This window comes from Colobus angolensis, unplaced genomic scaffold, assembly GCF_000951035.1.
Source record: "Colobus angolensis palliatus isolate OR3802 unplaced genomic scaffold, Cang.pa_1.0 Scaffold67, whole genome shotgun sequence".
NCBI lineage: Eukaryota > Metazoa > Chordata > Mammalia > Primates > Cercopithecidae > Colobus > Colobus angolensis.
This window is the reverse complement of record NW_012120376.1, coordinates 8267031-8290082: the sequence shown is the minus strand read 5'-3', so window position 1 is coordinate 8290082 and position 23052 is coordinate 8267031. Positions and strand designations below refer to the sequence as shown.

The 23052-nt window shown below is 43.4% G+C and overlaps 1 protein-coding gene across 1 annotated transcript; it reads left to right on the top strand.

The window, feature by feature from the left end:
• The first annotated feature begins 802 nt into the window (after positions 1-802).
• LOC105500618 (olfactory receptor 2AP1-like) lies at positions 803-1738 on the top strand. The gene has a single exon (XM_011926211.1). It carries the CDS (start codon positions 803-805, stop codon positions 1736-1738), a length of 936 nt encoding a protein of 311 aa, XP_011781601.1.
• The last annotated feature ends 21314 nt before the right edge of the window (positions 1739-23052 follow it).

Below are 23052 nucleotides of genomic sequence, written 5' to 3'. Positions count from 1 at the left end.
GAGAGGGGAGTGAACAAGGATAAGTAAGATACTCACTATCTTCAAATCTCTTACAGTTCAGATGCAAATGTCAGGCAGTTTTTAATGAGGATCTAGTGTAAGCAAATAGCAGGGTAAGTGAAAATGTCTTCTTCTTCCAAAACTACATGCTACATATGCAAGCAATACTTTACAAACTAGGAAGCTTTGCTGTGAATGCAGATCTGAGAAGGCCAGTGCCTCTACTAGAAAGGAGGAGGTAAGTGCTAAGATACTCAGATGAACAAAAAGTCTGTGAGCTCAAAGTGTTGGTGGTTTAGCACATAAGACAGGCTCTAGCCTATACAGCTGACTATCAAAAAAGTATGTTATGGGAGCCATGAGGAAGCAGCTAATTCAGCCTAGGACTTACAGAAAAGTCTTCATAGAAGAGGTCACACTTGAGCTGGATCTTGAAAGATGAGTGAATGAGTGGCAGTTCTAAAGAGGACTGAGAAGAGCAGCAGAGAATTCTTTGTAGGCTTTCTCAGAGCCAAAAAAAAAAAAAAGGAAGCAATAAAAGAAAAAAACAGGGAGGAAAAAAGGGAGGGAGACAGGAAAGTCACTGTCATTCAATAATTCCTCAGATTCTGAAAGAGGCAACTTTTCTTTCTAGGGAAGAACCTCCAGAAGCTTCTGCTCTGCTTTCCTGAATCCATGGGGAAGTGGCAGGGAGGGGGAAAAAATGATGCATTTCAGGAGAAATTTTTCCCTTTTCATCCTAATTTCTGATGGTCCTCTCTGCCCAGAATTGCGCATTTCTGGAAAGGGCTTGAGGTCCACAATGGCCAATCAGACTGTGGTGACTGAGTTCTTCCTCCAAGGCCTGACGGACACCAAAGAGCTTCAGGTGGCCGTTTTTCTGCTCCTGCTGCTTGCCTACCTTGTGACTGTCTCTGGGAACCTGACCATCATCAGCCTGACCTTGCTGGACACCCGTCTGCAGACGCCTATGTACTTATTTCTCCGCAATCTGTCCTGCTTAGAAATTTGGTTCCAGACAGTCATCGTGCCCAAGATGCTGCTCAACATTGCCACGGGGACCAAGACCATTAGCTTTGCTGGGTGCATTACCCAGGACTTTTTCCACATCTTCCTGGGGGCCACAGAGTTCTTCCTCCTCACAGCCATGGCCTATGACCGGTACATCGCCATCTGCAAGCCCCTCCACTACCCTGTGCTCATAAGCAGTAGAGTCTGCACAGAGCTCATCCTCACCTGCTGGCTACTAGGGTTCTCCTTCATCATAGTGCCTGTCATCCTGACCAGTCAACTTCCATTCTGTGATACCCACATCAACCACTTCTTCTGTGACTACACGCCTCTAATGGAGGTCGTCTGCAGTGGGCCAAAGGTGCTGGAGATGGTGGATTTTACCCTGGCCTTAGTAGCACTGCTTGGCACCTTGGTACTGATCACCCTGTCCTATGTCCATATTGTCCGGACGATTGTCAGAATCCCCTCTGTCCAGGAGAGGAAGAAGGCTTTCTCTACCTGTTCCTCTCATGTCATTGTGGTTACCATGTGTTATGGCAGCTGCTTCTTTATGTATGTCAAGCCCTCTCCAGGAAAGGGGGTTGATGTCAACAAGGGAGTGTCTCTGATCAATACAGTTATTGCCCCCCTGTTAAATCCTTTCATCTATACTCTGAGGAACCAACAAGTCAAGCAGGTAGTGAAAGACCTTGTCCGAAAAATGACTTGGTTCCAAGATAAATAAGGGCCCCAAAAGGCATCTTCTGGGGAAAAATGGGTGCCTTCCCCAGAGTAAGTCCAAATGATGTCAGGCCAAGAGGCAGGAGTCAGAGGCTTAGGCCCCCATTGCACCCCCAGTAAGGTGCAGGTTTCCCCACAGGCCATAAGGAAAATGTCCTGATATCATATGAAGTGTCTTATTACCTAGCCTCGGTCTTAGGTTTGCACCTTCTTTTAGCACTCTGTCAGCCAAAGAAATGAGAAAGGGCTAGCCTATGTCCCCAGGTGCCCTCATCTAGACTCCAGTAACAGCTGACATTCATCAGCATGCCAGCTTCATTTCTAACACCTAAAATGTTTGTAGAGCGATTCACAGTTTCAAAAGCATTTTCTCAACACTAACCTCACTTAATCTTCACAATAACCCTAGGAAGTAGATGGAAAAATTATTATTCACATTTTACATAAAGATGTTGATATACTCGGACAGTTTAAGTGTATTGCCAAAGATCACACAGGACACCAGGGTTCAAACTCACAACTTCTGGATCTAAATGCAATACCACATTTCCTACAGATGTGAGACATCTGGCTTTAATAGTCATCTTTCGCTGCACACAAATTATCCCAAAATTTAGCAGCTTAAAACAGCAAGCATTGATTATCTCGGTTTCTATGGGTTAGTAATTTGGGTTCAGCTTAACTCAGAGCAGCTTGTTCAGTAGGGCTGTTGTCTCATCTAAAGACTCTACTGGGGGTGGCACATGGTGGTTCATGCCTATAATTCCAGCACTTTGGGAGGCTGAGGTGGGTGGATCACCTCAGTTCAAGAGTTTGAGACCAGCCTGGCCAACATGGCAAAACTCCATCTCTACTAAAAATATAAAAGTTAGCCAGGTATGGTGGCATACACCTGTAGTCCCATATACTCAGCAGGCTGAGGCAAGAGAATTGCTTGAACCTGGGAGGTAAAGGTTGCAGTGAGCCAAGATCATGCCCCTGCATTCCAGCCTGGGTGACAGAGTGAGACTCCATCTCAAAAAAAAAAAAAAAAAAAGACTCAACTAGGGAAGGATTAACTTCTGAGTTGTTCACTCCAGTTGCTGTTAGCAGGCCCTAATTCCTCAGTGCTTATTGCCAAGTGGGCACTCCATAAGGAAGCTCATAACATGGCAACTGGCTTTCTTTAGAGCAAACAAATGAAAGAATGGCCAAAAGTATTTTATAACTTAATGTTAGAAGTGACATCACATCACTTTTATCATACGCTATTTGTTAGAAGCAAGTCGCCAAGTCCAGCACATATTAAAGAGGAGGAGAGCACACAAAGACATGAATATCAGGAGGCAGGGATGATTTGGGAAACATTACAGGCAGCCTATTACAGTCCACCCTCTGGCACAGTCCACCAATGATTCATGTCCCTCCCATATGCAATATATATTCCACCCTTCTCGAAGTCATCAAAGGTCTCATTTGTTATAGTTTCCAATCAAAATCCACAATCTCATCATCTAAATCAGGTCTATTAGAAGGAAGAAGGCTGAGAAAACTATTCAGCTACAATTGTGTGCTACTTTTCATGAAAAAGGAAGAATGACTCAGAGGGCAGGACCAAGGACCCAAGAGCAATAATGAATTATTTCCAAGTTTTGAATGAATCAAGGAGTTTCCATCATTTTCAGCTGGATTTCATAATTTTTCTGGACCAGTAATTCCTTTGCATTTCCTATTTTTGAGTGGTAATAGTTATAGTGGTTATTCTATGCCTACGCCATCATTGTATGTTGGGAGTGTGTGGGGATGTTAACTTGTCTTTTTTAGTTTCACAGGTCTACAGATTGAGAACAGTAGTTAGGGGGCTGTATGTACCTGAGGAACTATACCCAAGGAACTTCATCTACACTTGGAATTACAGTGACCCAAATGCCTTTTTTTATTTTGTACTGTCTTCTTTTCAGTCCAAGATGACAGAGTTTCTGCTGAGGTAACTCATTTGGGAATTTTATGGATCTCCAGTGTATCTTCCTGATACTTGTTTCATTAGATAAAATCCACAGCTAAGGCCTGAAAGATCTTTAAAGGTTCTGGTATCCCTATTATTTTATTGAAAGGATCTCTGAAGCACATTCTTAACTTCTTGAAAAGGTCTTTTGTGCTTGGTACTCAGGCACAACCTTGATATTTCTGAGGTCTTAAAGTATTACAGTCACACTCTTGATGTCACCTCTGGACTGGTTTTCCTGACAGTGCCCTGATTTGGACCCTTAATTAGAAACCATTTCTTAATTTTAGCATAATTTATCATTAGAAGAGAATTTCAAAAACTACCAAGTCCTGGATATCTCCTGTTTAACAGTGTTTACTTCAACCTTCCTCTCTCCTCTTACTATAACCATCAAGAAGAAATCAGGTGGCACATTCGACACTTTGCTTAGAAATCTCCTTAGCTAGATTACCCAGTTCACTAGGCACATTTTCCATTTTCCACTTAACTGCAGGAGACAGTGTTGCTAAGCTTTTGTCACTACATAACAAAGGTCCTTCCCCAGTTTCCAGTAAGATTTTCTTCAGTTTTCTGAAAGCCCTCATCCATAGCATCCTCAAGGTCCAAAATTCCACAAAAAGTATTTTCAAAGTTAAGCTTTCATCAGTAGTCTTCTAAAATCCTTAAAGATTTTTCAGCTTCTACCCACTACCTAGCCCCAAAGACATTCCTACATTTTAGGTAGTTGTTATGACAGTACCCCACTTCAAAAGGTGTATTTTCTATCTATTGCTGCTTAACAAATTACTTCCAAAACCTAGTGGCTTAAATAGCAAGCATCTATTATCTCACAGTTTCATTGATCAGGAATCTAAGTGTTGATTAGCTGAATGACTCTGGCTCACGATCTCTCATGAGGTTGCAGTTAACCTGTCAACCAGGTCTGTGGTCTCATTTGAAGGCATGACTGAGGGAGGATCTCCTTCCAAGCTCACTTCTATGGTTGCTAGCTAAATTTAAATCCTCATTAACTGTTGTACTCCCTCAATTTCTTGCCATGTAGGCCTCTCCAAAAGATAGTTTATAACATGGCCACTGGATTCCATCAAGTTAAGTGAGCAAGAAAGTACCCAAGATAAAAGCCAGTCCTTTTGTAACCTAATCTAAGAAACATCATCCCATCATTTTTGCCGTATTTTATTTGTTAGAAGTAATTCACTACATCAACCCTATACTCAAAGGGTGAGGATTACACAAGTGAAAAAAACAAGAGGTAAAGACTATTGGGGGCCATCTTAAAGGCTGCCTATCCTGTGGGCTTAGCCTCTTTATTTTACAAATGAGGAAATTGAAGCCAAGAACTCAAGGCCCTCCACTAGGGAGCTGTTCAATGTAAAGAGTCATTATACCCATTTCAATTAACAGTATAAAAAATTGTGTTCAATTTTTAACAAACAAAAATGAGTGACTCTACATATAATTAATACTCAAAGATGATTTCTCAAGAAAGATTACTTTCAAGGACAACAAGGGATGGAAGTTTACCAAGAGTTTCTTCTCTCTACTATTGCCAATAAAGCAGGAAAAGTCAATGGATGACAAGAATTCCAAATATGGGACTAATACATTAATAGAGAAATGAATGAGATGTTTGGAAACATAGGAAAACGTGTTGCATGTGATGAGAGGTGACTTCTCACTTTCCTGCCCGATGCTAACATCTCCTCTAGCTCCCCCACCAAGTTTATATCTACACCTAGCCCCAGAAGAATGAGCTGCTTCCAGACTCCAACTCAGTAAGAAAAAGTTCCAAGTTTATTTGCCAGCAGTTCGGCAGGATCTCTCTTCCTACTACCTATCCCACAAATAACCAAGTCCTTACCACTCCTCAGCTCCCAGGGCCCTGTGGGTTTTCTGTAGGAAAATAAACCTAAGAGACTGTGTTGTCTTCAAACTTTCTCTTGCCTCTTCCCCACTTTTTCCTCCAAGTCTTGTATCTCATTTCAGTGCTCTACTTCTCTGCAAACCACATCCAATATTCCTTCTATCCTTCACCTTTATTTGAAACAGAATCGTCCCTATTAATAGAGGCATGAGGCAGACAAATGCCTAGGTAGATAGGGGCAGGTCCCCAGCGAAGCCCCACCTACAAGCCAAAGACAGTTTAAAGCCTGAAAGTCAAGCTACAAGTGAAATCCACAGACCAGATTGAGAACCTGCCTTCCTGCTTGGTGCACTTTCCTCTGATTGATCTCCACCCTTCACCTATTTTACATATGCCTGCCTACCCTTCCCTAATTGGTTTTTATAACACTATCATGCCCACCTTTGAGTGATGCCTTTTTTTTTTTAACTTTTTTTCATGCTCACAAACCAATCAGCATGCACTCCCCTATTCTGAGCCCAGAAAAGCCCTGTACTTAGGCACATTGGGAGACAACTCAACTTCAGATGAGACAGCATCTTCCCATTGCCTCTCCACAAAGAGCTGTTTTGTTACTCAATAAAATTCTCCGCCCTCATCACCCTTCAATGGTAGGCATATCCTCATTCTTCTTGGGCATGGGATAAGAATTCAGGAACTTCCAAACATGGGTATGAGCTACAACACAGGTGGGTAGGGGCACACCTGGCCCAGCCACAGGCTGAGCCAGTGCACAAGCCAAGCATGGCCCTGGCAGGCCAAGTGGGCGGGCTCTCTTCTGCAGCAGGTAGTGTGGCTGAGGAAGGCCCAGGCAGGGGTGTCGCCAGTTGGAGGACCCCAGCTTGTTGCAAAGTGACCAAGAAAAATCCTGTGTCACTATTTCCCCTATTACCTTTCATCCCTAGCCCCTCACCATGTTGCCTCTTTTGAGGTAACAGAGATGCAGAGATATCACCTTCTCTGAGAGGAGTTTTTTCTGAACACTCCAGATCATCCCCATTTACATCCATGGCACCATTAACCTTTCACTCTTTGAGACTAACCACTTTGAAGTCATCCCTGACTCTTCCCTACTATCTGTCACCCACTCCTGTTGTCTCTTCCTTTAGAATCCCTCTTGGATTCACTCTACTCCTATATTTCAACAGCCCTCACATAGTCCACATGTCAAATGTGCCCAACTGTCAGAGACTGCAAGAAATGGTCACACATTCTTTGCCTCCCTACAGCCACCCTCTTTGGTAGTGCCCTTCTACACTGACTCTGGAATTGGCCATGTGGCTTGCCTTGGACAATGTCACACTAGCAAACATAATGCGAGCAGAAACACAAAAGGCATATCCTCCGACTACCATGTGAACAAGCCTGGGCTGGCTTACTAGATGATAAAAGACATATAATCCACTTGCCCCCAACATCCCACCTGACAATAATCTCACATACACACACACCCCTTGGCAGAACGGCCCAGCTGGCCACTGAGGAGGCATGGGCAAGCCTATCAAAGACCAACAGAAGAACTACCCAAATAAGCCTACACTAAATTGCCAACCCACAAAATCATAAACTAAATAAATGATGTTGTATAAGCCATTAAGTATTAGGGTGATTTATGAATGAATGAAAATTAGCCAATACACTAATAAAAAGTAAATATATACGGCAAACACATGGTGACCCTTGATTAAGGATCTAGGATTAAGAAGTCGAGATAAGAGGGTGTTTTCCCATGTAAATTGAAGTTGATTTAATAAAATCAGGAAATTTAACTTGGTCTCTTCTCATGTATGGTCACAGGCTATAGGAAGCTATCAAGGAAATAAGCTCTAAACAGAAGGCCAACTGAGGCGGAGCTATTTCTTTTTCTTCTGGAGCATTCAATGCGCTCCACACTGGGCAACTGGCCTCTGAGGTGAGACTCAGATGGGGATACTGACCTGGTGGGTTTTGAAATTCTAGTCCCAAGGAGCCTGACTTGAATGCAAACTCTATGTGAAATAAGATTGTAAAGTCTCCAGAAAAGCTCAAAAGTCATTTGTGGCCTGAAGTCCCACACTCTCGTCAGGAGCATTTCTGGGCCACCCTTCTCCAAGGACTGTGTCCCCTGAGAATAAAATTCTCAGATGGTCTACAAGAGAGGTGCCCAGAGGTGCCCAGTCTGAGTATGTATTTCTCAAAAGGTACAGAAAATGGGCAAGAGAGCTGGGTGCAGTGGTTCGTGTCTGTAGTCCCAGTATTGGGAGGCTGAGGTGGGTGGATTGCTTGAGTGCAGGAATTTGAGACCAGCTTGGGCAACATGGTGAAACCCCGTCGCTACTAAAAATACAAAAAAAAAAAAAAAGTTAGCCAACCGGGCACAGTGGCTCACACCTGTAATCCCAGCACTTTGGGAGGCCGAGGCAGTCAGATCATCTGAAGTCAGGAGTTCAAGACCAGCCTGGCCAACATGGCGAAACCCCGTCTCTACTAAAAGTACAAAAATTAGCCAGGTGTGGTGGCAGGTGTCTGTAATCCCAGCTACTCAGGAGGTTATGGCAGGAGAATCACTTGAAGCCGGGAGGCGGAGGTTGTAGTAAGCCGAGATCTCGCCACTGCACGCCAACCTGGGTGACAAGAGTGAGATTCCGTCTCAAAAAAAAAAAAAAAAAATTAGCCGGGTGTGGTGGTGCATGCCTGTAATCCCAGGTACTTCAGAGTTTGAGGCAGGAGAATCACTTGAAACTGGGAGGCAGAGGTTACTGTGAGCCAAGACCATGTCATTGCACTCCAGCCTGGGATACAAGAACGAAACTCCATTTCAAAAAAATAAAATAAAATAAAATTAGCAGGGCATGGTGGCTAAGCTACTGTGGTCCCAGCTACTGAGGAGGTTGAGGTGGGAGGATTGCTTGAGCCCAAAAGGTGGAGGCTGCAGTGAGCCAAGATGGCACCACTGCACTCCAACCTGGGTGACAGAGTGAGACCCTGTCACAAAAAAAAAAAAGAAGAAGAGGAAAAGAAAATAGGCAGGAGGAGGATGTATCCATCTGCTTACTTCCCAACCTGAGTTAGTCTTGATTGAATGTTTGAATGTCCAAACCCCATAGACACACAATTTATGAGCCAGTTTAAGGTAAACAAATACTGTATGTGCCAACAAGAGGCAGTCTCACATTGAGCACCAGTACACTGCATTAGTAGCTTGCAATTTTATCCCATCTTCCATTTCAAGGTTATTATGATGTGAAAATAATTCCTGTATAAGGCCCCCATGGGAACTGTGCAATGGCAGGTGGAGGCTGAGGACCTAGGACATTGCTTTTAGCATGTCTATGTGTAGAAGGGACCAAATTATCAGGTCATGGACGCACTATTCCAGAGATAATCTGGGTAAATGGCTCCCTCTAGTGGGACATATTATTTTTACAACGTCTCTCACACACCACGTGTTAAGAAATTCTTGAAAGGACTTAAATTCTCACACGGTGGAAATCACTGTCCAGGAATGAGCTAAGCAAACACTTCCCTCTAGTGGAGATTTTTTTTCTTTAGAAAATGTCAAACACTGAAGGGGAATACTCACAGATTAACAAACTCTGCCTAAATACAATTGCCAAGTAGGCGCCTTAAGGGCACTCAATAAAAATTAAAATATCACCAGGTGTGGTTGGCTCACACCTGTAATCTCAGCACTTAAAGAGACAGAGGCGGGCAGCTCACTCGAGGTCAGGAGTTTGAGACCAGTCTGGCCAACATGGTGAAAACTTGTTTTTATTTTTTTTAATTTTAAGGAAAAATTTAAAAATCAAATATGAAAATAAAATTATCAAAGAAAATCATCAAAATTGACCATATATCTGCTCTTTCCACATCATACCTCAAGTAGGGAAAACAATAACGGAGTTTTCTTTTCCTCCCTTTGTAATAATATGTGCCAAGGTCTTCTGTGAGGAGGAGGGGGCCAATGGAGCTCAGAACTGCTGTAAGTTTGCAATGCTTTTACACATTTTAATATGTGTAAAGTAATAAAGTTTTTATCCTCAAAAGGCAACATCTTCTGGGGGGTGGGGATATGGATGAAAGAAGAAGAAAGGGGGGAAATAAAGGCTAAAGAAGAATTGAAGAGGGAAAGAAAGGAAAGCAACAAAAAAATGGGAAGGCGAGAAGGAAGAAGGTGGGAGGGAGAGGAAATTAGGAACCCTGTAACCTCGAGGCTGCCATTTACAAATAGATTTTAAGGTGTTTTCTAAGCAGAGTTCTCACAAATTACTCTGTACTTGGAAATGTCCTTGTAAGTACAAGATTTTTAAATATATTATTGAAATATGAAACTTGATTTGTGAAGACACAAACCTTTTTTTAACTTCTATTTAAAGGCTGAACATATGGATATGACCTGGCCAGATAGGTTGGATGCTTGGAACAAATCTAATGAGTAAAAATATATTTCTAGATTTCAGTATTTCTAAGACCATCCATGATTTCTAGAATTGAGGCCAGGCGTGGTGGCTCACGCCACTAATCCCCGCACTTTGGGAAGCCAAGATGATTGGATCACTGGAGGTCAGGAATTCGAGACCAACCTGGTCAACATGGTGAAACTCCGTCTCTACTAAAAATAAAAAATAAAACAGCTGGGCATGGTGGCACATGCCTGTAATCCCACCTGCTCGGGAGGCTGAGGCAGGAGAATCTCTTGAATCCCGGAGGCGGAGGTTGCAGTGAGCTGAGATCGTGCCCCTGCACTGTAGGCAACAGAGAAAGACTCCATCTCAAAAAATAAAAAACGGAAAAAGTTATCAAAATCCCAAAATAGCAGAACTTGAGTAACTGACAGATGAGATGAGGATTCACTATACTCTTCTCTATTTTGCCTGTCTGCAAAAAATGTTTAACTTTTTTAACGTGTAAACATAAAATGGGTGGTGCTCAAATCAGATCACTATCTTTTTTGGTCTCAGGTTTGATATACTTTCTAAATAAAAAAGAGAAACAGAGACAGACTTCAGCAGCCCTGATAGGGTAAAGCAATCACAGATCAAAGTCGGAAACATTTAAATAGCCACGGGCCAACAATCAGTAGCCATTAGGCTTGGTTTTAGTTCTGTTTTAGAGAAAAGTTTAAAGCCTTAAAGCAAATGTGGCTTGAGTTCTTGGCCATTCTATTCATTATATCTTGAAATCATGGTGGTCTAAGAAACACTAAAATCTACAGATACATTTGCTCATCAGATTTATCCCAAGCATCCAAACTGTCTGGCCAGATCACATCTATATATATATACATCTTTTAAGTAGGCATTTCAAAAGAAAAATTTCGCATCTTTACAAATGAAGTTTTGTGTCTCAATAAAATGTTTTAACAATTTATACTCAGAACGGAATTTCCAAATAGAAAGCAATTTCTGGGAACCAATGCTCTGAACTCCTTTAAATCAATTTGTACAGAACAGTTTCAAGATTAGAGTCTCTCTCTCTCTCTACCCCACCCCCTAAAAGAATTTTCAACATCTTTCTAAGCTGAAAAGGGACAAGAAACTCCTTTTTGTTTCTGATAAAAGCAATTTTAAGGTGATTAAAGTAGCATGTTCCTAATATTTTTAAATGTGCATCATTCTCAGCTGGTGTTTATGTAAGAAAACTTCATGTTTCATTCCAAAAACTCCAGACATTTCAATAAAAGCATTGTGTAGTCCTGGGTTACATTCTAAATACCCAGAGAAATAATTTGAAATAGGCGTCCTGAGAAAGAATGTGCGTATTGAATGTTGCTGGCTAGAAGACAGGCTATATTGTTACATACAGTGCAACTGTTTGTTAACAACCATGTTAATTGATGATCAGGTGTGATGTTTTAAGCATTTTCTCTCCAAACATAATAGTCTGTTATTTGTGATAATATGTTACTTTATCATGTTTTAGGCAATTGGCTGAAGGTTTAGGGTAGACATGTATCACATAATATTTTTTCCCTCTCAAAATGATGAGAAATAGGTTCCCAGTTAGCATATTCACATAGAACATCTAATTTTCATGAACAGATTGATATTAAACAGGAGATGGCTGTATAAGGATTCAGATAACTCAACACAGCATTGGAAGCCTGAAGACAACAAAACAATACCTTAGAAATTCTAAAGAAACATTAATTTCATCTAGACTACTATACCCAGCCAACTCTCAATCAAGTACAAAAATAGAACATTTTTTCAGATGTGCAAAGTCTCAAAAATTGTATTCCACCATCCAATAGCACATGGAGCTACTGAAGCTTAGAAAAGTAAGCTAAGAAAAAGAAAGACATTGGGTCCAAGAAACGGGAGCTCTGATTAAAAGAGCTCAGCGCGGTGGCTCAAGCCTGTAATCCCAGCCCTTTGGGAGGCTGAGATGGGCGGATCACGAGGTCAGGATATCGAGACCATCCTGGCTAACACGGTGAAGCCCTGTCTGTAGTAAAAAATACAAAAAAACTAGCCGGGCGAGGTGGCGGGCGCCTGTAGTCCTGGTTACTCGGGAGGCTGAGGCAGGAGAATGGCCTAAACGCGGGAGGCGGAGCTTGCAATGAGCTGAGATCTGGCCACTGCACTCCAGCCTGGGCGACAGAGGGAGACTCCATCTCAAAAAAAAAAAAAGAGAGAGAGAGATGAAAGATATCTCCAGACACCCCCAGAGAAAAGCTATGCTGAAGGCTGGCGAAAAATCAGTCCAGAGGGCAGCCTGTTGACACCTACCTTCCATATACTACCCTCCACCAAATACACCACCAACACCCATAGGCCCATCACACTCAAACTACGCACAATTCACACCTCACTCACGGCATACACACTACACACAGGCTACAGGCTTGGTCCCCAGAGTCTGTGACTAATGGAAATATTGGACATTCTCAAGTCCCAAGGTTAAGAAAATACTGTCTTTCTCCGTTCCAAAATCAAAACAGACTTCTGATGAGCTTCCAAGCCAGAGTTCCCCTCCTTCAGTGGGGCAACCCCTCAAGAGCCTCTTTCTACTTCACACACACTCTGAGAGTGTCACCTCCCACTTTCAGGGGTCACCTAGCCCTTCAGTCATTCAGCCAAGCATGCACATCTCCACCTATACATCCTCTGTTCATCTGGCCAATTGCCCATCTACTTATGTGCCTATATGTCCACCAATCAATCAAGTTGACCACCTACCCTAGATTTGTCAGGGTAGTTTTCAGACCCACAAAGAGCCTTAACACAAACTACTCTCTAGAAAGCTGCCGCTCCACCTTCATTTTGTATCTCTGTGAATGAAGCAGGAGAGCTACCCCAGGAGCAGAAAGCCTGGACCACCTTCTCTGTCCTCAGGCCCAGGGGCCTGAATTTTTTCCCAGAATGTTTTCGATCCAAGGTTGGATGAATCCACAGATATGGAACCCATGGATATGGAAGGTTGACTGCATACATATGCACACAGCCATCCCTCGGTATCCATGGGGGAATGGGTCCAGGACTCCCTACAAATACCAAAATCCAAGGATGCCAAGTCCCTTACATAAAATGGTGTAGGATTTCCATATAACCTATGCACATCTCCACATATACTTTAAATCATCTCTAGATTACTTGTAATACGTAATACAATGTAAATACTATGTAAACAGTTGTTTTGCTCTACAGGTTTTTTCATTTGTATTATTTTTTACTGTTGTCTTGCTATTTTTCTTTTTTTTCCAAATATTTCTAATCTGCTTCTGGTTGAATCTACAGATGCAGAGCCCATGGATACTGAGAGCTGACGACATCTATATACAGCCATGCACCACATAAGCACATTTGGCCAATGATGGTTCATATAGAGTGGTGGTCCCATAAGATTGTAATACCACATTTTTACTGTACTTTTTCTCTATTTAGATACACAAATACTTACACTGTATTACAATTGTCTACAGTAATCAGTACAGTGACATGCTGTACAGGTTTGTAGCCTGGGAGCAATAGGCTGTACTATATAGCCTAGTTGTGTAGTAGGCTATCCCATCTAAGTTTGTGGAATTACACTCTATGATGTTCACACAATGATGAAACCACCTAAAGAGTCATTCTCAGAATGTACTCCATCATTAAGTAATGCATAATGGTATTATTCATGACAGGATTATCTTACCTGATGGGGAAAACCAAATTATTCATTCCTAAAGAATATGAGTCTTTGGTGGCCTTTCTCTACTGGTTTTCCCATGCAACCAGCACACCAGACAATCCCCTGGGGGTTGGTTTGGCTAGGTTGGTTTGGGGTTTGGTTAGGATCACTATGTTTTCCCTCTTGGGTTTTAAAGTAAGCACCTTCCTGCTCACATTGTGTGACAACCCTATATCAATAAGATAATCACCATCAATCACCCCATCCAACATGAGATTCTCCTCTTTTTTGCTTATGTGCACAGTGTCATGAGAAGCCTTAAATGGACAGAAATAAGTCTGAACTTCTAATTCTATGAAACCATTATTTTGTCCCTGGTAGTGGCATTCCTGCTAGGTCAGTTAAGGTACAGGTTAATCGCTATAACAAAGAAACTCAATAGCACAGTGGATTAAATAAGATTAAAATTTCTTTTTCTGTAATGAAACTGAGATATGCTGTTCAAGGTGAGAGGTCCAGACCTGTCAGTGTGGATCTGCTATGTGAAGTGATGCCAAGATCCAGCTCCCTCCAATATCCTTGCTCCTGCCATCTCCTCAACTCTTCATACATAGGAGTACCTTCATACTAACCCAAGGGAAGAAACAAAGAAATTCTGTGTAGGCAGCTTGAACACTAAGGAGATCACTGTCTTAGTATATTTTCTGTTGCTGTAAGAGAATATCACCTGGGTAATTTACAAACAGTAGGCATTTACTTGGGTCATGGTTCTGGAGGCTGCTGGGAAGTCCAGAGAATGGTGCTGGCATGTACTGAGGGCCTCTGTGCTGCAGAAGGTGGCAGCCAGAATAGCAAAAGAGCATGCATGGGAGAGAGAGTCCATATAACAAAGCCACCCACACAATAACCCACTCTCAAGAAAACAGCATTCATTAATCCACTCATGAAGGTGGAGCCCCCATGAGCTAATCACTCCTTTCAAAACCCACCTCCCAACATTGTTGCATTGGGGATTAAGTCTCTGACACATAAATTTTGGAAAATGCATTCAAACCATAACAGTAACCCAGAAGTTTCCCACATGAATTCTACTCACATCATTGACCCAAATTTAGTGATTTGATCACATTTTAAAACAAGAAAGCTTAATAACAGTGGGTTCTTGTTTGACAACCAAGTGCCCAGCTAAAAATAGGGGAGTTTTATTGCCAAAAAGTTAAGAGTAAAATGGATAATGAAAGGCCATTTATACCCCCTTAATGTACTAATATCTCTAAATCAACAAAGCCCAGAGTCACAAGGACAGGAAGCAAATATTTTGCAAGTAAGTTGTTAGGTTTAGTGGCAAGCGGTACCACTCCTACTTCAGCCACTTGGTTACCAATGTATTTTGTATTTGTATTTTGTATTTGTAATTTGACTATTGTATTTCAGCTATGGGAGAATACCACATATTGGTCTGGAGTTCAGAGCCCATGTCTCACCTATAAGAGATCACTCAAACTTTTCAAGGTTTTTTTCTCCCAACTGGTGCTGTATTTGAGTTTTTAGTTGGCCATTCTATAGTTCAAAGAAGGCCAGGTGATTCTGGGGAATGAAGTTACATGGGTAACCCCAATGAGTCCTGTGAGCATTAGCACATGGTCTCACTTGTTTCGCTATATATTTGTTCCTTGGTTAGATGCGATATTATGTGAAATATCATGACAACAAATGCAGCATTCAGTAAGTCCATGGATGGTAAAGCTGGCAGATGCAGGCAGGCAGGCAGGAAAGGTAAATCCATGCCCAGAGTAAGTGATTATCCCAGTGAGTACAGAGCATTGCCTCCTTCAGGCAAGGAGTACAATGTAATCAAACTATCTCCAGACGTATTACTTACCCATTGCTACGTAACAAATTACTGCAAAACGTCCCTGCCTAAAATCACAGACAATTATCATCTCACAGTTTGAGTTGACCAAGAATCCAGGAGAGAGCAATGAGCTGGGTGCCTCTCACTCAGAGTCTCTCAGGTGGATGGGGTCAAGCTTTCACTGAGGGTACAGTCACCTTAAGGGACAACTGAGGTTAGGAAATCCACTTCTAAACTCATTCATGTGCCTGTTGGCAGACCTCAGAAGATCTATTTCCAGGCTCACTCACATGGCTGCTGGCAGGTTTTGGCTCTTCAGCGAGTCTCTCCACAGGCTGCCGAGTGTCCTCAATATGGCAACTTGTGAGAAGGGGGAAGAGGAAGACAGAGACAGAGGCCGAGGAGAACCAGAGAGGACCCAAGATGAAAACCAAATCTTTTTGCAACATAATGTCAGATATCCCATCCCTTTTGCCATGATCCCTTCAATAAAAGCAGGTCACTGGTTCCAACCTACACTAAAAGGGAGAGAATTACACAAATGCGCGAATATCAGAAGATGAGGATCATTGAGAACTTCTGCCTACCACACCAAGCTATTGTTATTGGCAGGTTACACACTCAGCCATGGTGTAGCCAGACCAGTCTTGGTGAGGGGAACCATTGTTGGTAAGCCTGTGCCTAACCTTCATCCCTTCCACCATGGACATTTTGATTGTGAACCCTTGAATAAGCACCAGAGATGCTGGAGAAAGCTGACTGACATCTACCAGCTGGGTCATCTTGATCCCTCAGTATTAACAGTATCTTCTGCAGTGAGAGAACTTTGGTGAGCATTCGCATTGTCTCACATATTCACAAATAGTCTCGCAGTCTGGACCCATTTTCAAAAGCTCATTCATAGTATAGTAAGACGGTTGACAGCATGAACTCTGCAGCCAGGTCACCTGGATTCAAATGCCAGCTCAGCCTTTTACTAGCTGTATTGTCTTGTCCACGTGCCTAACCACTCTATGCCTCAGATTCCTCTTCAGTAAGCCGAGCATAATAGTTGAAACTACCCCACAGCGTTCTGGGAGGATTCAGTAAGTTAGTATATAAAAAGTGCTTAGAACAATATCCGACACAGAGTGAGCATTACAGAAGTGTTAGTGATGATGATGATGATGATGATGATGATGATGATGATCAGCAGAATGCCTTGTCACTCATTCTCCTGTATTGTTCCTTCTACTTCCTAAACCTCCTACCAAATAAACCATTAGCTGCTGCTCATGGATCAATGTAAATCCATATCTCATACCATCCTTCTTCTGGGAAAAGCGGACTCTTTTAAGTCGTACTATCAAAATTCTGCTCAGCAGCCATTTTTCTTCTCCACTCTTCCTCAGGTCACCCCTTTTTTCCTCAGGGTCAACCCCCATTACTGGGGCTATAATGCCATAGACGTCCATATCTAGTTAGTCGCAGCAGAGTTGTGCAAATTTCTCTGTAAGCTAGACCCAAATATTTTTCCTCTTCCATCAACCAGTCATGAGGAACACTTCATGAGGCCATAGGAAGAAAGGACATTAGTGTGTCAAGAATAGACATGATGGGAGTGTGGACCATGAACTGGTAGAATATCCTTGTGACTTCAGGACTTCTTCAAGTCTGATCTCATGTACGCCTCTTCACTTGAAGACAGGGTGCTTCTGGGCCTGACCATGCAGCTTTATCAATTGGAAAACACCCAGGTCATAAAAGGCAGTTCAGGTTGCAGAGTCACCTGGTATCCCAGGGTCAGGTGTTTATCCTCTGCCAGAGATCAGTAACAAACAATAGCCCAGAGTGGTGGCTCACACTTGTAATCCCAAAACTTTAGGAGGCCAAGGCAGGAGGATCTCCTCTGCCTCAAATTCTCAGGAATTTGAGACCAGCCTGGGGAACATAGTGAGACCTCATCGCTACTAAAAATTTTTAAAAATTAGCCAAGCATGGTGGCACACACCCTGTAGTCCCAGCTACTCAAGGGGGCAGAGGCAGGAGGATCGCTTGAGCCCAGAAAGTCAAGGCTGCAATGAGTCCTGATTGCATCACTGCACTCCAGCCTGGATGACAGAGTGAGAGCCCGTCTCAAAAATACATAAATAAATAACAAACAAGGAGGTATTTCTCAAAAGTATAGTAGTTACTTGGTGAAGAGGGCATGGACTTTCTCTGAATCCTTGGGGCCTCCACTACAACTCTCCTGTGAGTGGGGCTTTTCACAGGCTCCAAACAGCACCAGTGTAGCCATGGCACTTCTCACACCTTCAGATTCCCTTAGTCATAAAAGCCAGCAGCAGAAATAGCTGTATTGCAGCCTGGACCGGCCAATATCCTTCTCTTACTCTGGGTCCCTGGCAAACCTACAAGTTTTATGTGTTTAGCTGAAAATATAAAAGTCCTAAGCCTGACAGTTTCTTTCGTTAAGCTAAGAGAGCAGTTGTGAACAGCAACCAAACTCACTGTCATTTAACTCCTTGTACTCATACTATGCTAAGGAATCACCATTCAGTGGCACTTCAGATGATAATAGGTAATTATTTATGTAACTGTTTCACATCTGAAGGCTGAAAACGAAAGACTACCAGTCTTCTATCCTCCGATAGTACTGAATCCTCATTGTCTTTAAACCCAATGAGATCAAATGATCAATCCCAGATTTCCACCCTTGCAACAATTTCTGGTACTAAACTCTGTGTCAGTATATGTCAGAGTTCAACTACAAATAATGGATACCATCCTAGCTAGTTTAAGCAGAAATATGTTTAATTCAGATAATTAGGTGCTTATAACACAAAATCAATGGAAGGACTAGAAGAACACCTTCTCAACTAAGTTTCTAGAAATAATTTTAGAATAACACTGTAGATCAGACCTGCCATAGAATCTGCTACACTGCCAAGGTCAAGAAAGTGAGGCATTAGGAAGACACTGCCCCAGCTGCTGGCTCCAAAACCACATCACCTCCAGCTCCATCCATGCCAGGCAAAATGGATACTCCAGGCCTTGCCTTTGGACACCCACAGCACTGAGACCTCCGCTACAACTGCCACAGAAAATCCCAACTAACCTTTTCAGGAGAAACAACAGAAGCAAGAGAAGCACCGCCTCTGCCTCACTCCCTCTGCCTTCCATACCTCACACAGGTGCTATAGCTTGGCAGAAACTAGGTCACGTGTAGAGCCTGGAGCTGTAAAGGGATTTGGGGAATGCAATCTTTAGCTTTCCAGGCTCCAGGGGACAGAAAGGCATGCATAAAAGTTGGAATGGAATTGAATATACAACCTACAATATGTGTCAAAGCAGCTCTCCTAAGCTGTGTACTCACTGTTCTTCCAAGCTCTAAAGCAATAGCTACGAACAAAACAAAGTCCCTGATTTCATGGATCTATCTTCTAGTGGAGGAGAAATACACTAAACACCCAAACAAATAAACAAATGCTATAATTCTGATTGATATACGTGCAACGAAGAATATGAAACAGGGTGATCAGTGTATGGTGCTACTGTATCTAGGGCAGTTCAAGAAGGTCTTTCCAAAGAGGTGAAATTTGAGCTGAGACTTGAATAATAAGAAGTCACTTGGGGGAAGATCCAGGGCAAGAGCCTCTGGACAGACAGAACAGAAACTGCAAAGTACCTGAAGTGTGTAAGAGAAAGAGAAAGCAGGCTAGCATGGCTGGAGCATAATGGACAAGGAAGACAAGAGCAAGGGGTTTTTAAACATAGGTTGTATTATTATTATTCAGATATGGTATAACCAACAGATCAGGAGACAAGCCATTGGGAAGATAGTCTATTATAATTCCTGAGAAGGGGGACACACCACACCATACAGGGCCACATGGGAAAGCACCAGGTCAATCAGAAGGCAGAGGGACCAAGGGGTAAATGTGGGAGGGGCCTTTCTTGTGGTTTTCATGGAAGAAATGTGCAAGACAGAGGAAGCAGGCTAAACAGGCTCAGAATTGACTGGTTTGGGTAATTTCAGGGGGCTCTGGGGTATAGGGCTGTCTCTAGGTGTCTACCTGACCCTGGGATGATTAGGACTGGGGAATATTGCCCCAAAGTGTTAGAGCCCAATAAAGGAGGCAGTTGAAGGTATGGACCCTGGATTGGTTAGTTTGCATACAAAAGGCAATGTTGGTGGGATTTTATCTAGGAATTAGCTGACTCTGGGAGGGGCAGTCTCTCCAAGGTCAGTAAGGCCCCAGATGTCAAAACATCAGAAGAAAACAACAGGCCAAAGTGGGGTGTGGTGGTGCATACCTGTAGTCCCAGCTACTTGGAAGGCTGAAGTAGGAGAATTGCTTGAGCCCAAGAGTTGGAGTCCTGCCTGAGCAACATAGCAAGACCCCTTCTCTAAAAAACAAACACACACACACACACAAAGAAAGGAAAGGACAGGCTTAAGACAAGACAAGGGATCAATCCATTAGGGTCTTATAAATCAGTGAAAGGAGTTTGTATTTTATGCTCCCTATAATGAAAAGCTATGAGCTGTTCAAGGAAGGCAATGACCAGACATGGTGGCTCGTGCCTGTAATCCCAGCACTTTGCGAGGCCGAGGCAGGAGGATCACTTGAGGTCAGGAGTTTGAGACCAGCCTGGCCAACATGGTGAAACCTCATCGCTACTAAAAATACAAAAATTAGCCTGGCGTGGTGGTGTATGCCTGTAATCCCAGCTACTGGAGAGGCTGAGGCAGAAGAATTGCTTGAACCCGGGAGGCGGAGGTTGCAGTGAGCCGAGATTGCACCACTGCACTCTAACCTAAGCAACAGAGCAAGACCCTGACTCAAAAATAAAAAATAAAAATAAAAATAAAAAATAAAGGAAAGGAATGATATTGTCTGACTCACACTTGGAGAAAATCTCACCAGCTGAATGAGATGCAGAGGGCAAGAACGGCTCAGTGAAAAACAATTTGCTGAGCCCAGGTTTTAGCAGCAAACATGGTAAGAGAGGGTTGCTTGGGATTAACTTTTTGAGGTAGAACTGTGTCAGGACTTGCTGAGAAAAATTAAGTGTGGGATGTTAAAAAGGAAATATTAACAAAATGGACAGCTGGATTTTTGGCCTAAGCAACTGGGTGGCAACAGGTCCCTTACTGCATTGGGGAAGCTCAGGAGAACAAGAGCTCTAGTTGGGACATGGTAAGTTTGGGGTGACTCTGAAACATCTAAGGGGAAGTATTCAGTTGTGTCAATAAGGAAAGGCCAGGGACAAAGAAATATGTTTGCAAGTCATAGAAGTTAAAGGAAGTGTTTCAAGAAGGGGAGGGAAAGAAATGTGTTAAAGACTGCTAAGAGATTAGGATGAGGACTGAAAATTAACCACTGGATTTGGCAACGTGGAAGTTGTTGGTTATCTTGATAAGAGAAAATTCTGGAGTGGTAGGGACAATTGGAGAAAATGGGAGATAAAAAGTGGAGACAGCAGTGTCAACTAGAGGACATCAGGGATTTAGGCAAAGGCCCAGGTTATCTCAGGTAACACCTCTGTTCTATCCCTAATGTCACCACCATCCATCATCATTTCTATGCTGAAAATATTCAGAAGGCTGAACTCTCTGTGTAAGTGCCCCACTCGGCACATCTGCAATGACGTGGGAGATGGAGGATTGATGGAAACCCAGCTGTCCCTCCTGTGAGCCCCTGGATAAGCAGACAGGCGGTGTCCTCACTGGAACACTTTCTAAAAAGCAAACCAAGCATGGAGATCAATGACTTCACTGGCATAGCTTCTAGAATTCTCCAGGAGCATCTCCATTTAACAGGAAGCTGAGATTTCACTCACGGGAGTTAGTTCCCAGGATGAGACTCTAGACAGGAGGGACAGAGACCCTCAAACCTCACGTCATCTGTAACCAAAGAGACCCTTCATGAGGGGGGAGGCGATAGTTATCCCAGAGAAAAAAAAAAAAAGGTGTCAGGAGGTTGGCCAAGGGCAGTGAGCTTAAGGAGAGAAGAAGAACACAGCAGGCACTGGGGATCCAGACAGAATTATCTGGCCCATGACACTCTCTCAGCTCAGGGTTACCCAGGGAAACCCCAAGAGTCAGGGGTTCCCAAATCTCCAGCAGGGTGGAGGCACAACGCCAGCTGGAGAATGACATGGGCACCACAGAGGCTGAGGCTTCCAGGGAGGAGAGAGGGCAACAGCAGAGCCTCGCCTGTGCCCAACAGCCCCCCTCCCTGGCGGGATGATCATTTCCCCTCCTCGGGTAAGTGCCGCACACAGTGCCAGGAAGCCTTGGGCCTTTCCCTGATGTATCTAGACCCTGCCAAAAACAGGAAGAGAAGAAGAACCAGTGAGCAGATCAGGGCCCATTCAGGGCCTTAGGACCTCTTGCTGTGTGTTGGGAGTCAGTATCTGTCCCTGGGCGTGGGAGAAAAAAGTCCCGAGAGGGTTCCCAGATCTCTACTATTGCATTTGCAGAGGTGTGATTCGGGTGTCATTAAGCTGGCTGGACAGGGAGAAGGGCTGGGAAGGAGACAGAGAATGTTGGACAATTTCTGCCAGATAAAATTGTACATAACAGAACAAGGCAAGTGTGTATATACACAGACTGTGCAAACCTTTGATGAGGGCATGAGTAGGTATGCTGTGGGGGATGTGTAGCATGTTATAAGTGTGGTGATAGGCATGTCTGTGGTGTGTCTAATAGAATGGGGTGTGTGGGATGAAGTGATGGAGTGAGGCAGTGGATAGTGTGCACAGGCTTGTGGGTTTGCGTGCAGCATGTAAACCAGCCAGGCATCACAGCCTCCACACTGTCTGTGGTCAGCATCTCTCAGGCTCCTGCTAATGGGTCCCATCCCAGAGCCCACAGACAGCTCCCTGCATCTTTGCTGCCCCACACCCTCCCCAACACACACACACACACACACACACACACACACCCCATGTGCAGCTCCCATTAATACTTTAGACAAACAAAAAATCTGAAAGAACAAAAGCCAGTTTATTGCCTGGCTGTGCTCCCCCAGACCTCTCTGACCCAATAAAGGTTGCCCTTCCCCCATTTCCCCCATTTCCTGCATCCCCCATTAGGCTCCAGAATCCCAACTCCCTTGCCCCTGAGATGTCAAAGCTACCCCTCAAGATCTGCTTTCTGTTCCATTCAGCCTTTAATGGCCTCACCTCCTGCATCCAGGGGTCACGGGGTGACCAGTGCTGTAGCCAGCCAGCCACACCCTGCCGGCCATCCTCTGTCCATCTAGCCGGTTAACTACAGGTTATCTCTTCCCCAATCCACGTGCCCATTCGCTGATCAATTTGCCCATCTGCCTGTCTCTCTAAGGCTTATTGGAGGCATAGGGATCGTTTTACGGTTTTAAAAAGAGCCACGGGAGGGGGAAATGGAGAGTTGCTTAATGGGTGTAGAATTTCATTTTGCAAGATGAAAAACTTCTAGAGCTCTGTTGAATATACTTAACAATACTGACA

Excerpts from the sequence above, each read along its gene's own strand:
- LOC105500618 (XM_011926211.1), top strand. The coding sequence starts at position 803 with ATGGCCAATCAGACTGTGGTGACTGAGTTCTTCCTCCAAGGCCTGACG.